Consider the following 14,920-nt stretch of genomic DNA (forward strand, 5'->3'; position numbering starts at 1 on the left):
TTTAATATATCTTATACTTAATACAACATAACCCTTACTTTTTAAATATTTTCACAACAAATAGTTTCTATCTAACATAAGTAACGTTGATTATGTTTGCAAGTGTTTTACACATTTTACAGTTTGTATTCTGTGTAAGAAATTGTAACCTCATTTTTATAGACACATGCATATCAAAAAGTTGTTGCCGAATAAAAATTGTATTTCATTTGTACAAATACTGATCAACATATGTTTTTTTTAAGGTGGATAATGTATTATTATAAATGTCATGTCATGAGATACACTTTTAAAAATAGTACTTATTTGCGATAGAGATAGTTAATAATTAGTAGCATTAGAAAATTTAATCGATATATAAAAATCCAATTATACTTACAACTTTCTTTGTTTGATTCAAGATTATGAGTTCTTTCATATGTAAATTTGCGTGGAAAATATTAATTAACTTATTAAGATATAAATCATATAACGGAATATAACATAATCGAGCTATGCTCACAAATAAGAAACTTGATATAAATAGTTGAAATATTTAAAATATCTTATTTAAAAATATTAAGTGTATATTTTCAAAAAACATCCACTCAAAGAAATAATAATTTTGTATGAATCTAAAGTCTATATCATTTATCCTACTAAAAAATGTCATACATATCACGATTTTTCTACAGATTACATTATTTTTTTGTGAAACGAACATCATACTTATTACTTACATGATGATGTGAATGAGAAGCGAAAAATTCAAAATCGTAAGATAAAAACCTGAAACATGAGAAAAATAAATAAGGATTAATAATTAGCAAAAACGAATCAAGAAAAAGATATATATTAAAGTAAAACAAATATAAAAAATATCTAGAACAAATACAGAGGACGAAAAATAAAGAAATGATAATAGACTAAGATATATATAGATTTAATGAAGTTAGCTATTCATATTCCTTACTAAAGAGATTCCATGCATTTGTTGTAACATTAATTTAATTTAATTAAATATATATCTAAAGAAAATCGAAAAATATCTTGATGCTTAAAAAACTGATTTTGATGCTTAGAACACCGAAAATGATTAATAGTCATGTTGGAGGAGGTGTAACTCATAACTAATGATTAAAAATTAATTTTTCTGTTGGATTAGTAGTTAATAATTATTTAATATAAATACTTTACAATATTTCAATTCAGTATAGGGATAAAAAGGTAATTCAACTTTGTACTTTAATTCTTCCCACTTTTAATAATATATGATTTGTAGCTATAGTTTAAGTGTTTATCATTTGTGGTATGTGTGTTTTATTCATATGTACTTTTAGACTCTATCAATTAATACAATTTTCATTGTGAAGCTTAAAATGTGTGACAATTTATTTTTATTTTTTAAAAAAACGCAACAAATTAGCCAACTATCACACTACAAAAAATACATGGGCGACAAGGATACAGAAAACAAAAGAACAAGGGATTGCATTTATTCGCTCTTATTTCACACTTGTATTCATTCGCTCTAAGTTCACATGTATTCACTTGCTCTAATGATCGTATCAATAGATTCAATTCACATGTATTCACTTGCTCTAATGATCGTATCAATAGATTCAATTTGATGGACACGGTTACAATAGATTGTATGTGTTCAATAGATATAATTGTATCAACGCATACAATCACGATATGTTGTACATTCTCCCTTACAAACTATAGATAGTCTCGCTCATACAACAAAAGCAATGAACTTATTCACTAATAGTTGTATCAACACACATTGTTGGCGGATAGGTTGGATGCGTTCAATTAAATGTTTGTATCAATGTTACCGTCACGATAAGTTAACATACCCCAATCATCATGGTATACATTGTATCTCATAAATTGAAAATTATCAACAATCAGAGATAGATATCTGAGAGCAAAACAGATCATTGAAATTTGGGAGAAAGAAAGGGACAAATACAAGGAAAAGAGGATGAGTTTAGACCAAAATCTGGATGCTATCACGAACCAAATCCTAGCACTACCATAACTCATTTGTAGTTCCATCTTTCTTCCACCCTAAATCAAACTGGAAAACTGAAGTGGGGTCAATTTACAATAAGAGGAGGGTGGAGGCAGAGGCAGAAAAGACAATGGAGAAAGAGGCAGACATTGGTTAAAGAGGAAGTGATAATGGATGACAAAGGAGTAATGGGTTGTAAAATTGTAGCATGACAAGAAATAAAATAGATGAAACTGGGATTCTAGTACAAGAATTGTGTCAAAAATAGAGGAAGACCAGTGATTCATTTGAGGGTGAGCAGTGATCATCCAGGAGATACCACAACATGCAACCCTTAAATCAAAAGAAGGGATATTTAACAGAATACGCAAGCAGCATCTTTCAACATTCAGACTATAGTAACAGGACCAACAAAAACTGAGTAAAGTCTCAAGTTGTTATAACCTCCAGGGGTCTGTACAAGAGAAGCTAATTAGAATAAAGCTTATACTAATAACACTGTTGTTCACCTACAGCTGCTTAAATTCTCAGAGCTGCCCCCATCTACAAATTCTAGTAAATCTACAAATAATTCAACTTCACCAAAATCCTGGACACCATGTTTACTGAAACATGCCAATCTGAAGTACCCCAGACCTGGCTAAAGCAATTACGATTACCTTCACAATTCTGTGAGATAAAGCAATTAACACTGAACACTAACTTTATACAGTCATCTCCTAATACATAGGAGATATATTTTTTCTACCAGCGGCAAAAATGACGCCAACAGGTCTTCTCTCCCTCCCTACAAACTTGACACAAAATGAATCATATTTCTTGATAAGGCATAAGTGGCCAACACGTTGAACATTGGACAGCTTACATTACATTTGATGTGACAGCTTAGTGCCCATCAATTTCTGTTCCTATTGCCACCATATTTAGCACCAAAACTTCTTAGGAAGTAGAGCTAGTGGATTTACCACCAAATCACGGGGAAAATCACTTCATTTGTGATCATAGTGAAAGACACTGTACCATGTTAGGGATATTTTTTGGCATCGGAAGTGCAGTAACATATCTTGTTAAAGGTTTATGGCTACGTGCATCTAATGAATATGATGTATCAACACCATCAGATTGCACCCGACCATGGAACTTCGCAAGCCGAGACATGACCGAGAACTTCTCAATTTCCTGGCCTTCCACCATCACATCTAATATTGATGCTCTCTTGTCCAGTCTGCAGCAGAGGAAAAGGAATAACAAAGCTTATTACGTGGATTTACCTTGTAGATTGTCAGGTAGAAACTGAAGTTAGTAAAGAAGATAGATCCTAAAGACAGCTGTAACATGTAAATAATGAAACGGAGGCTGAGGAATTAACAGAAACCCAATACGGAGCAACCCAATATGGAGCAGCTATAAAAGTCTATTCAGTATAAATATTTTCTGAAACAAATCAAGTACTGCTTGCTTTTATCTGAAACATCGGCATTAGCGCTTCTATCCTCAGATTTTCAGCATAGGAAATGATGATTGAAGTTACTTTTATAACAACATACCCAGTTTAATCCCACAAGTGGTGAATGATTAAAGACCTTTAAGCTTTGAATATTCCAATATGTGCTAAAGAAGAAGCTAAGACCATATCAGAATCCGAATGAAGCCCAGGAGTTTCCCAATAAAACCATATTTTGTTTATCACAGAACTGATTCCGCAGATCCAGGGTTAAAATTTAGCAGTACATATTATTTCCCTGTAACTTGGCAGACTCATTCTAACATACTGATATTACTAAGGCAGAAGACATTAGAAAATGGAACATTACTTTGCAGAAGAGATGAAGCTCCAGATAGTAATCCACAAAGGGAAGATCACACATGACAGAACTAACCAAAGCAACCAAAGATCTGATCTACTTCTATAACACAGGAGAAGTGATTGTATTCAGACCTGAACCTTCCATTACTGGTATTGATATAAAAGCAGATAAGTTAACCTATTTAACTACTGCAAGGCACGACATATCCATTTTCCTCAGACTTCACTTTTTGTCCAACAAGTTTACTTAAATTCCCCAACAGCCCCCCAAAAGTAAAATACAAGAGGGCCCATGGGTCAAATGTATAATATACAAGCTCATAAGTTGAAGTGGTGTAAGCCGATCGAGAAGCGTTACCTTAAAAAGTCACTTTCCAGTCTCCTTGCTCTTACCATCAACTCTTCCACAGCTTTGGCAAACATATGGTTGTCATATCTTTCTGATTTGTTTTGCTTGTCATGAAATCTATGAGAATAGATTAAACACACTGTTAGGGCTATTTAACATGTAGATCTGATTGGAACATATCAAGCAACAACTAGCAAACTTACAGTTCGTTGCTGGTGCGAGGTGAATCGGAATCAACATATGAGCACGAGACCATGCTGCACGCATCCCCCAAGGCCAATCTAGAAGTGGAGTAAGCCACATTCTCATACTCTGAGTTAGCATCAGAAAAAAGAATTGTGGAAGGAGGAGGGCGAAATAATTGCTGCATAAGCTGAGTGGTCAAAATAAGCCTTCTTTTAACTTTAAGTCTCAGAGGCCCATGTTCAATCAGATCAATGTCTTCTTCAACCTGTTATTATAAGAACATGGACTATTAAAACTGATGAAGCAGACAAATTTTAAGAAGAAAAATACAATATTACAATAACCAAATCATGATACCTTTTCAACAAGCCTATTAGTTGATTTGGCCCACTCTGTTTCTGCCAAGCTGCAGATAGACAAATTAACAAATATCATTAAACCTGAGCTGGAACTAAGACAATCCAAATGAAAACAAATTGGAATAAAAGAAAGCAGCAAAAAAGCATGAAAGCAAAGGAGTTTACTAAAAGTACTGCAAAATATGAACCTGATTGTCTGCTTGCCCCGCGAATCCAGTGAAACTTCTTTGCACCAAGGAGTAAGTTCAGATGTAAGACGTTTCCGCTTCATGGGTTTCAGCAATTGGTGATGCTGTCCAACATTCAGTGGCAATGTCTGTGGAGAAGAAAAATCTTCAATGGCAGCAGAGCCAGCAGATGAACTTTGCCCAAGATTACTTCTATCAGCATTTGTAGGGATTACTCTCTGTATGGAATCAAATGTCTGCAACACATTGAAAGACTTCCCAGGGGTGAAAGGTTGATCAGTCGTCTTCTTGGAGGCAGCTCTGTTTGCTTCATACATCTGTAACATCTGAGCATTTTTAAAGGTCCCATACTGATTAAACCAAGATGGTGCCATCTGAGGACTAATCTGAGTATGCTCAGGTTTAAAAGAATTTGTACTGTTGTTCTGAAAGCTGCTCTGAGCATCATCATGATGAGATGCCAGTACGTCCTGAGGAGTCACATTTCCTCCTAGTTGCAATGATACGCTTCCTTGTAAATTTTCCCGCCCAGAGAAGCTTAGGATTCTAGAATCGGCAGAAAGAATTTGCTGAACACCTGTATGGCTGTCTGATACCCTCATTCTTTTCAAGGACCTTTCACTAGGATCAGTTTCCACATCTTTCATCACCTGCATTTGGTTTAGTAAGGAATAACTTGGTTGAGGAAAGCTATTTGGTTTGAGAGTTCGACCAAAAGCTTCAATATCTCTCTGCATTGATGTAGAATTAGCAGGAGATCCCTCTGAGAGATTCGTAACAGGCTCTTTATCCTGTGTATCATTCATCTGAACCAGTTCAACTTGTCGAGAAGCACTTTCTATAACTCGTTCTTCTTCCCCCTCAACAGAACCCAAAATGTTCACTGTGCTTGTACCAACCTCAGATGTGAACTTCCATCCTTTATTTGCATCTACATCACCTTGCCTCTCTGCAGCAGACAGTGATGACTCCATATTATTCAACTGATGTGACTGGTGAATGTGAGAAGGCTCCTTGGTGGATTGAGCAACAAAAGGGGGCTGCCGTGGTGGAAAATTGGTCCACATATTAGAGAACATTTTTGAATATGCACCCTGCTGTGTGGTGCCAGACGTTGAAATAGGCTGAGAAACTGATCGTGGCTCTTTCGATGAAACTTGATTTGCAGAGATCCTTTGATGGGGACCATTCACATTACTTAAATGAGACTTACCGGCAGAGATTGAAGGGTTATCCTGTTTATCATCACCAGTCCCTTTGGGGATGGAAGACTGTACAGGTTGACCACTTCCAGGCCCTCTGTGAGAATCACCTTTTTCTGCAGAAGAGGGACCATGTCTATCGAAGGATACATTTATGGAATGATTTGTTGACAGTTGCCCAGTAGCTCTAACCACAGGTGGATTTTGAAGTGGGCTTCCCAAGTAAGGAAAACCAGAATCAAATGCAGAAGAAAACTTTCCAGGAATCGTATACAAAGAAGCTTCATTATATGTACTCCCTGGAACTCCAGATCTGTTATTCTTCAACTCCTCCATAGAATGTTCAGCAGGAGGCAATGATTGACCCTGATGAGGAGGGCACATCTGTCCCCGACTCTTCTCTCCGGTCTCCTCAGTAGCATGAGAGTGTGAAGACCTAACTGTGTGGGTACTCAGAGATGACAAGGAATGGTTTGGGATTGATATCCGTTGAGATGGAGGGCCAAGTTGTAGACCAAAGCCTTGAGAGGCAGAAGACTGACTTTGCTGGAGATGACCAACGGATCCATCAGAATTTTCTGCTTCAGGCATCTCAGATGATACTTTCTGTTCAGAATTACTTAACTGAGTCATAGAACCGTGCACACTTGATTGGTCTACCTTCTGAAGAAGCTGGAGCATGTTTGGACTACAACGGAAATACAATCAAACCATATTACACAAACAGCATTGGGAAGAAGTTTTTACAGGAGAACATGAAAGTCAACAAGGCTACCAAAGAAATATGCAGAATAATGAACAGAAGAATTAGGCCTCATTCATTTTTGTTAAGCTTAAGACATCTGAATGTGGATGAACATCTGAATATTAAGATGTGCATTAAGATTTGGAGGTATGAATCTGAGTAGAGATATAAATATTCAGATGTTGCATTAATATTTGAATACTAAATAGTTGATGCTGTATTTTCAAAATCTGAATGTATCAATTGTCTTGTTTAAAAAATAATAAATACAAATTCAAAAAAAAAATACTAAATTGATCTAATATTATATTAATGAAATATTTTTGAATTTTTTTTTTTTTTGAGAAGGTAACATTGTGTATATTCATTGAAACCAGTGCTTAGGTTGCACTAAACCATATTTACAGCTTTTCAAAAAGTAAGAAAACTGAATCTGAATCTTAACAGGAACCTAGGATATCTATAATGGATTCAGTGTCCTAAATAAATTTGCTTGCACCAGCCTGATACAATTTAGTTTGATCTTTTGAAATTTTGCATAGCAATTGGTGGAGGTGATGACTAATGATGGTGATTGTGTATGTCGATTTGGAATGGTGTTGACTGATGATGGTGGTTGTAACTTGTAGTATCTTATGGTATATTGGTTGACACTAGTGATTAACCATGGTTGTTGGTGATGGCAGCTGATAATTAGTAGTGGGATGATATGGATAGCTAATGATGGTGGTGAGTGATGTGGTGGTTAATGATACATAATTCTGACTGATGGTGGAAATTATTAGTAATAATGTTTTCTGGTGATGATTGCAATTGATGGTTAATGGTGATAACAATTGATTCTGGTAATTAGCGGTACTGATGGTTGTGGTTGGACTGAGGATGGTGGTTGTGAAAGGTAGGTAGTAGTGATTGACGGTGGTGATAGTTGTGGCTGAAATGGTGGTTGTGGGTGGTAGGTGGTGGGTGAAAGTAGATTGAGTAGCGGTAACTGTCATTTATAGAAATTCTTAAATAAACATCTTGATGATATTAAATCTTTGTTATAGATCTTAATAGTTAATACTCATTAGGTGATTGTGCAAAAAGAAAACAAATGCACTTAATAATTAAGATTTAGACTGTGAAAGCAAACACACCGAATGACTGTTAAGATTAAGACCTTCACTAAGTGCAAAGAAATGAGGCCCAACTCTTCTAAAATTCTAAGAGCATGAATGAGTAGTGTGAAAAAATTAATTACCTAGTTTGTGCAGCTTTATTTGGTGCATTTAAGTCTGATTTATTGAAGGGGCCAGGCATACTAGATCCACCACTATGAAAGCTGCTTTGCAAATGCACCTCAGTAAAGCCTTTGCCATCTCTCACAACATCATACCGCTTTCCCTATAGATAAAGGAATATTATCTTTTATTAATGACCAATGTGTAAGACACAAATAATGTATTACGTGAAACACATATATTACCTCTTCCAATTCTTCCCGACTCTTAGGAACCTGACCAAATACTTCTGACTGGCCATGATTGGCATTCTGCAACAGCATAGACTGAGAATGACTAGGGTCTTTCCTGTCATACGGAGGATCTAAACCCTCATCCATGTTTCCCATGGGATGATACTGAAACTTGCGATGCCAAGAAGCTTTCTGGCCAACTTGATCAGATGACTTCTGCTTCCCAGTGGGAAGAGACCTTGAATCTCCAGCATCTGACAAGATATTTTCCCTCATATTAGAAGCAGGTGAATGAGGAAACAAATTAGAGCGGTAGCTGTTATTTGAGTTCTTATTATCACTGTTCTGCATGTCATGTATTTTAGCTTCTACATTACTAATGGCCCTGTGCAACACCTGATTGTCTTTGGTAACATGACGCTGCAAAACTCCCAAGCCTTCGCTTACCGTAGACTTGACAAAGGGATCAGTGTTCTTCCGATAATCAGAATGATAATTATTTTGAAGTTGACTGGTTTCCTCACCCCTAATGGTACTTGAGTTGGGTACACATGCAGAACTCTGCAAGTTAAAGACCTCCGAATTCACTTGGTGATTAGCGATAGATGATCCCACATGCTCCATATCAACTGCAGAGTTAGAGTTCCACATCACACCACGATGAACAACTTCAGCTTGGATGGATTTCTTCCGCTTGTCATCTAGGGAACAATTTGATGAGTTCTCACTCGAAACTCTTAAAGATGCGTCTCCAGAAGGCACTGCAAATCCTACAGCACTCCAACCAGCTGTTTTGTCCCATAGTTGTCTAGCTCCACCATGCTCAGATGTCAAAGTACCAGAACTCTTTCTCATATTTACTTCTCTGTTAATAGGATGAGAACTGCTCCCAGACATCACTTGGTTTACTTCGGCAGCTGACTTCTGCTGTGCACCAGAATTTGACCGCTTGTTTCCTTCCTCCGATGACTGGACAAGTCTTTGAAAAGATTTTGCATGCAAACTCTGGCCTGGCTCATATGGAAGCATATGGCCCTGGACATTGGAGTAGTTGTTGTTCATATTGGTACCGTCAGAATGCCGAAGGGAAACAGAATTCAAGGATGAGTTTGGGGGTAAATTCTCTTCAGCAGAAGATCTTTCATGTCTCCCAGTGTTATACATCAAATTCTGAGTTCCTGGAGGAATTTCAGTACTGTGAAAATTTAAACCACTCCACTCCTCCTGTACCCCAAGGTCACTGCTAGAAGTTTCTGCAACAGCAGAATTCATAAGCGCACTCCAAGTACCACTTTGGATAGAAGAAAGCCCATTCATTAATCCTTCACCCTCAAATGGATTACCACCTTCCCCATTCATATTAGGGCTCTTGGCAAAGGCCGACCATATGTTATCCTCTGAACCAAACAATATTCTTTCTTCTGCAGGATCTAAGCCAACTTCATTCTGTGAGGAAGAAGCATGTGTCCCTGCTTTCTCCTGGGAGTTTTCTGAAGGAACAGCTAGACCCTGTCTGCCAGAGAAGTCCTGGAAAACTGAATTTCTCTGCATAGTATTTGTCTGCTGAGGGTTCTCCATATTTATTGCATTAGTAAGAGATTGACTTGGAGCATGTCCAAAAAAGTTGCCGTCTAGGGATCTCTGTCTAGGAATGAAAGTCCCATCCTGCATAGTGGCTTGATCCTGCAGTCCAGCATACTGATTAACCGGAAATGAACTATCAATGTTTGGCATTGGCTGCTTTGTGGTCTTATCAGCTATTCCTTGTGAGAATGGGTTCACACTTCCTCTAGAACCAGAAACAGGAACTCCATATAGAGATTGGTCAGCCGATAGAGGAATTATGTGTTGTGCCTGTCCAATGTTTGTCGGATTCAGTCCATTGGGACATCCCTGAATGATTGGAGAGCCATGTTGCAACCAATTTGTGTTGCCAAGATCACTTGACCAAGAAAAATTTAATGCACCAGAATTTGTAGTGTCATGAGACAATGTTGGGGGATGGTTACCAGATGCCACCTTAGATAAGGTGGAAACCTGATCTAGTGTATCTTGCTGCCTGGTATCTAATTGCTGAAGTTGGTGCTGCCTCTGAAGTTCCTGCATCTTCAACATGATTTGAGCTTGATGCATCTCACTATGCCCAGACTGCTGCCGCTGCAGAGACTGCATCATGTTTGATTGCTGACGGTTCATTTGCTGACCACCAAAAAGATCAAAACTAGCAGGACTCTCAGAAGGGCCTGACCTAACCAGTACTCTTGTCTGTTGCTCTGGACCCACTCCTTGATGTGATGCATAAGGAGATAAGCCTCCTGAGGCTAGACTACGTTGATCATAATCTGTATCAACAGCCAGAAATTTGGATTCATCCTGCCTTGTCTGGTATAACTGATTACCATACATGTAGTCATTCAAATTTGTCTGCTGATTTTGTGACTGACCATTTCCAAACTCAGGGCTTTGGGTGGATTGCATATAATTCAAGCCATGCTGTCTGGTAAAAGGATAACTGCTCAGCCCTTTCACGCTATCTGCAAATGCAGGAAATATAAGAGAACAACTATCATGAAGTAAATAGCTACTAAATAATAGTTTAGAGAACGTGCTACATGTCAAATTACCAGAGTTCTGTAAATTGTAATTCTTTGTGTTGGAAGTCAGAGCACCTATCTGTCTCTGACTTCCAACCCACAGATTGTTAGTATGAGCTGGCCAATTTCCGTCCACTACTGCGGAATTGTGCTGCTCTTGTGACAAGCTGTCTTGTGCAAAGAAGTTGTGAACCCTATCTCCAACGTCGTTGCCAGGCATAGATGATGTCACTCTGAAGTCTGACTGTTGAATGTTGCTACGTGGTTATTAGCACAGAAAGATAACAATGAACATCAAATAATGAACAACCTCACATCACAACAGATGTGCAACCTAGCATTTAGACATAGTCGTCTGGTGCCACTCTTCTCTTGAAAGCTAAGAATCACTGCCTCAAACTCCTGCAAGATCATTCTAGTGTAGTTAGGTAAAGTTGAAAACAACCATAGCACTTTTTGCTATCAACAAAGCTAAACAATAGTTGCCAATGTTGAGTTACCAGAAAGTGGCATGCATTAACAATTGGGGTCTCACAATTTGATGGAACTACTTTAATGGACAGTATGAAAGAAGGGCATGATCCTTATCAAAACAAAGATATGAGAGAGGGCATAACGAATTGTTTATAGATGTTTACAATCAATGGGAAGTTAAGGAACTGATGCTCTAATTTTTGTCTTCGCAGCTATCACAATTTCAATGGTGGACACAGTGAACATAATATAAAATATAGAGCACACGACCTTAGGATGTGCACATAAAAGGTGTTTGGTCCAGTAAATAAAATAAAATCTTACTGGTGATGTAGTTTTCTTATTTTCACTTTGCTCAGTACCAAATATTCCTGCTAAACTAAATAACATAGAACCATAACCCATTGAGCCAAATTGCTGCATTCTACAATCAATCACTAATCACAATCCCCATATTACAGTATACTCTACCACAATCATAGCATAACCACTTCATGAGAACCCCAATAAAGCATTTCTTGCAGGCTCTTCAACTATCTTACATGTGTCTCACTCAAGCCCAGTATTCTACACTTGGATTAGACTCCTAAGCACCAAAGTTTCCTTGGAGCAGACATTTTTGTATTAATGTATTGTAATGCTTATCAAAACTACATCAACTTCTTACTACATGGCTAAATTGGTACTTCCTCCATCTCATTCTACGCGATGGTATTTAACTGGGCACAAAGTTTAAAATAAAGAATAAGCACTTTTAGTACTTAGGGTCTACGACAAGTCATAGACATTTGTGTGTTGTAAATCATCTCATTAGGAGTAAATAGAAAGTTTATTGTTAAATTGTGTCTAAACATAGAAATGATCTCGGGATAGACTAAAAAGGAAAGTATCTCATCTAAACTGGAATAAAGGAAGTAGAAGTTAGAATATTTTCTACCGGTTTCCATACTAATAGCTCAACAGAGAAATGAGTCTGGGGATAGACTAAAAAGGAAGTATCTCATAGTAACTGGAACAAAGGAAGTAGAAGTTAGATTGTTGCAGACAAGGCAGTTAAATTGGATCCAACAAATAGTTGTTATATTAGCAACCAAAACAGAATCATGTGGGGTCCTTATTCCACCCTGTCACACTGGAGACAGTCATCAAATAGTACTGTGCAGGATATTTCTTCTTTTTTTGACTATGTAGAATATTTCTATTGATTATGTCATTGCTAAAAACCTGAGTATCAACGAATTTCGTCACAGTAGAAAGTCAACAGAGCAATTAAAATGTTGGGTAGAATATTCTTAATGTTTCGGATGAAGTAAGGCAAATTTATAGATGGCCTGTAAAGAAGATGCAAAAAGTACAAAAGATCACCAAAAATAATCAAAAACTTCCCTTATTCATGTAGCTTCATAACTTCTTTAAATGGAGTCCTTTGTTTGTTGTCACTGACCAAATTCACATATTTATTTTCCTTTTTTTTTTCACTTTTTTCATATGGTATCAAAGGTAATCCCGTACAGATTTACGTACTTTCCCTGTAAATGATTGCCTCATACTTTACCTGATTGGTCAAAAAGTTTTCTTTCTTTTCGTAGTTTACGTACTTTTTTCTATTTGTAGAGCCCATTGCAACACTAAATTTGCTGATCATATTTGCTAACCTGTCAAGGGAAAGAGTCAGCGTCTGTCTAAAGCTAATAATGGTATTGGTTTGCATCAACTAACCACTCAAGTCAGGGCTCTATATTTGTTTACTGATCAATCTATTTCAGCTACCCACTCAAGTTGTCATTTGTATGATTATATCAATTGATGACATGTTACGTCAGCAATGCAATTCGTTCCCCATTAGCTTCATGTCATTGTCGAACCATTACTAAGTCAGCAATGTGGAATGCTAGCAAACTTGTCACACTGGCATCTTGTTTGTCATTTTTTTTGGTAACCTATCTTGTTTGTCATTATCAACGTAGGCATGTTCACAACACGTAATTATGTTCTGATGGATTCACAGCAACACCAAGGCCAACGCATTACGCGTTGCCAATTAATTCTTCAAGTTTCTATCAAGATGCAAAAAAAAAGAAAAAACATGATCTTTGCTAATGGATTCTTCAAAGTTTATATCCACAAGAATCTAGGGACCTCTTTTTCCTATCAGTTCTGCCCAACCATGAAGCTTAAATCTACACACTACAAAAAAAATTGGAATTCATGGGGATTGGCGGTGACACACACAATAGAGAAGCTTGACTATAAAATAACAAATGTATCAAGTCCTCACACAACAAACTAAGTGATCTAGCTACTAACTCCACCTCTGGACTTATTTGTCTAGCTACTAATCTTCTTCTTTTTCAAACCATTCGATACTAAGACAACATCTGAGAATTCTAAAATCGAACACATTCTGCTCCAAGAATGATTAAATCCAAAGAAAAATCAACACCAAATTAATTAAAACATAAAAGATAGATTCCAAAAAAATGCCACAAGATCAATATAAATGGAGCCGAAAGCAGATAAGCACCCTTTATATAGTAAGGGGCAACATATCGAAAATCACATTCTCTCAAAAACCTAATTATTTTAGCAGTAATTTTTTTTCCTTTTGGGAAGAGCAATTAGATTAAAAAGACAACCATTTTTACGACGACATCTTTGGAAAACCTTACATGAATCAACACATTCGGATTTACTTAAGCATCCAAGGGTGTGGTCTATCGGTGAATAAAATTAAAAACATGGAGAGAAGGTTCAAATTCTAACAAAAACAAAAAAAGAAAGGTGCTTATTTACATCTGTGTAGCCGTGTAATCCAACCGGGTGCAAGTTCGGCCAAACACCACCGTTAAGAAAGAACTGATCAAACCATCGAGAACAAAACGGTACTATAGCTGCAAAACTACTGTACAATAGGCTTACAACACCAAAACCCTCCACAAAGAGTGTTCATCGAATGCACAACATTTTGCGCATGCGTAGAGAAAACTAGGGTTTATAACAGTAAATTCATAAAGAAAACTCACACAATTGTTGAAGCTGACACCAATGGAGCTCGGATCCTTCAAGTATTCGAATTCTAGGGTTTTGAATCGACGGTAGAAAATGGTAGCACCGAACAGTGAGAGAGAGCAGAAGAGAGAGAAAATAGAAATAAGCTGATTACAAAGATATAGAGAGAGAGAGAGATAAAGTGATCGAAATAGTGCGAAATTTTCAACGAACTACTGTAGAGCGAGGCTAGGTTCGGAATTCGTACGGAGCCTTAGGTTCGACCCAATCCTGAGCCTCGGAGTCAGTGTTTCAATTGGTACAATTTCAGAAGGGTCATGAATAAAACTGGGAACTCTTCCAATTAAATAGTGACACGTAGTAAGAAAAAGTCGGTGGAGCCTACCTTATATTATACTACTATTTTTTGTAAATTTAAATTTGTGAACAAATCGAATGGTATCGTTATAGGAATAATTGTTTGGTCTTTTAAAATTTTCCCTCCAAAATTATGGTTTACGTGATCATAAACGTGGACAAATAGAGAAAAATAGCTTACCTTTTTTCTTTTTT

General features: G+C 37.0%; 1 protein-coding gene across 2 annotated transcripts; it reads right to left on the reverse strand.

The window, feature by feature from the left end:
* Positions 1-2,417: 2,417 nt before the first annotated feature.
* Positions 2,418-14,647, reverse strand: LOC101247194 (uncharacterized). 2 transcript variants are annotated; one of them, XM_004252399.5, is made up of 9 exons: positions 14,383-14,647; positions 10,916-11,287; positions 8,304-10,825; positions 8,079-8,221; positions 4,889-6,778; positions 4,699-4,747; positions 4,359-4,606; positions 4,165-4,272; positions 2,418-3,224 (listed from the first exon to the last, which is right to left on the reverse strand). In XM_004252399.5, exons 2-9 carry the CDS (start codon positions 11,103-11,105, stop codon positions 2,999-3,001), a joined length of 5,376 nt encoding a protein of 1,791 aa, XP_004252447.2. In that variant the 5' UTR covers positions 11,106-11,287; positions 14,383-14,647; the 3' UTR covers positions 2,418-2,998. The 2 variants fall into 2 exon arrangements, with proteins under 2 accessions (XP_004252447.2, XP_010314209.2); XM_010315907.4 differs by having other exon boundaries at positions 14,153-14,520.
* Between the last annotated feature and the right edge of the window lie 273 nt (positions 14,648-14,920).

This window comes from Solanum lycopersicum, chromosome 12 (assembly GCF_036512215.1).
Source record: "Solanum lycopersicum chromosome 12, SLM_r2.1".
Lineage (NCBI taxonomy): Eukaryota > Viridiplantae > Streptophyta > Magnoliopsida > Solanales > Solanaceae > Solanum > Solanum lycopersicum.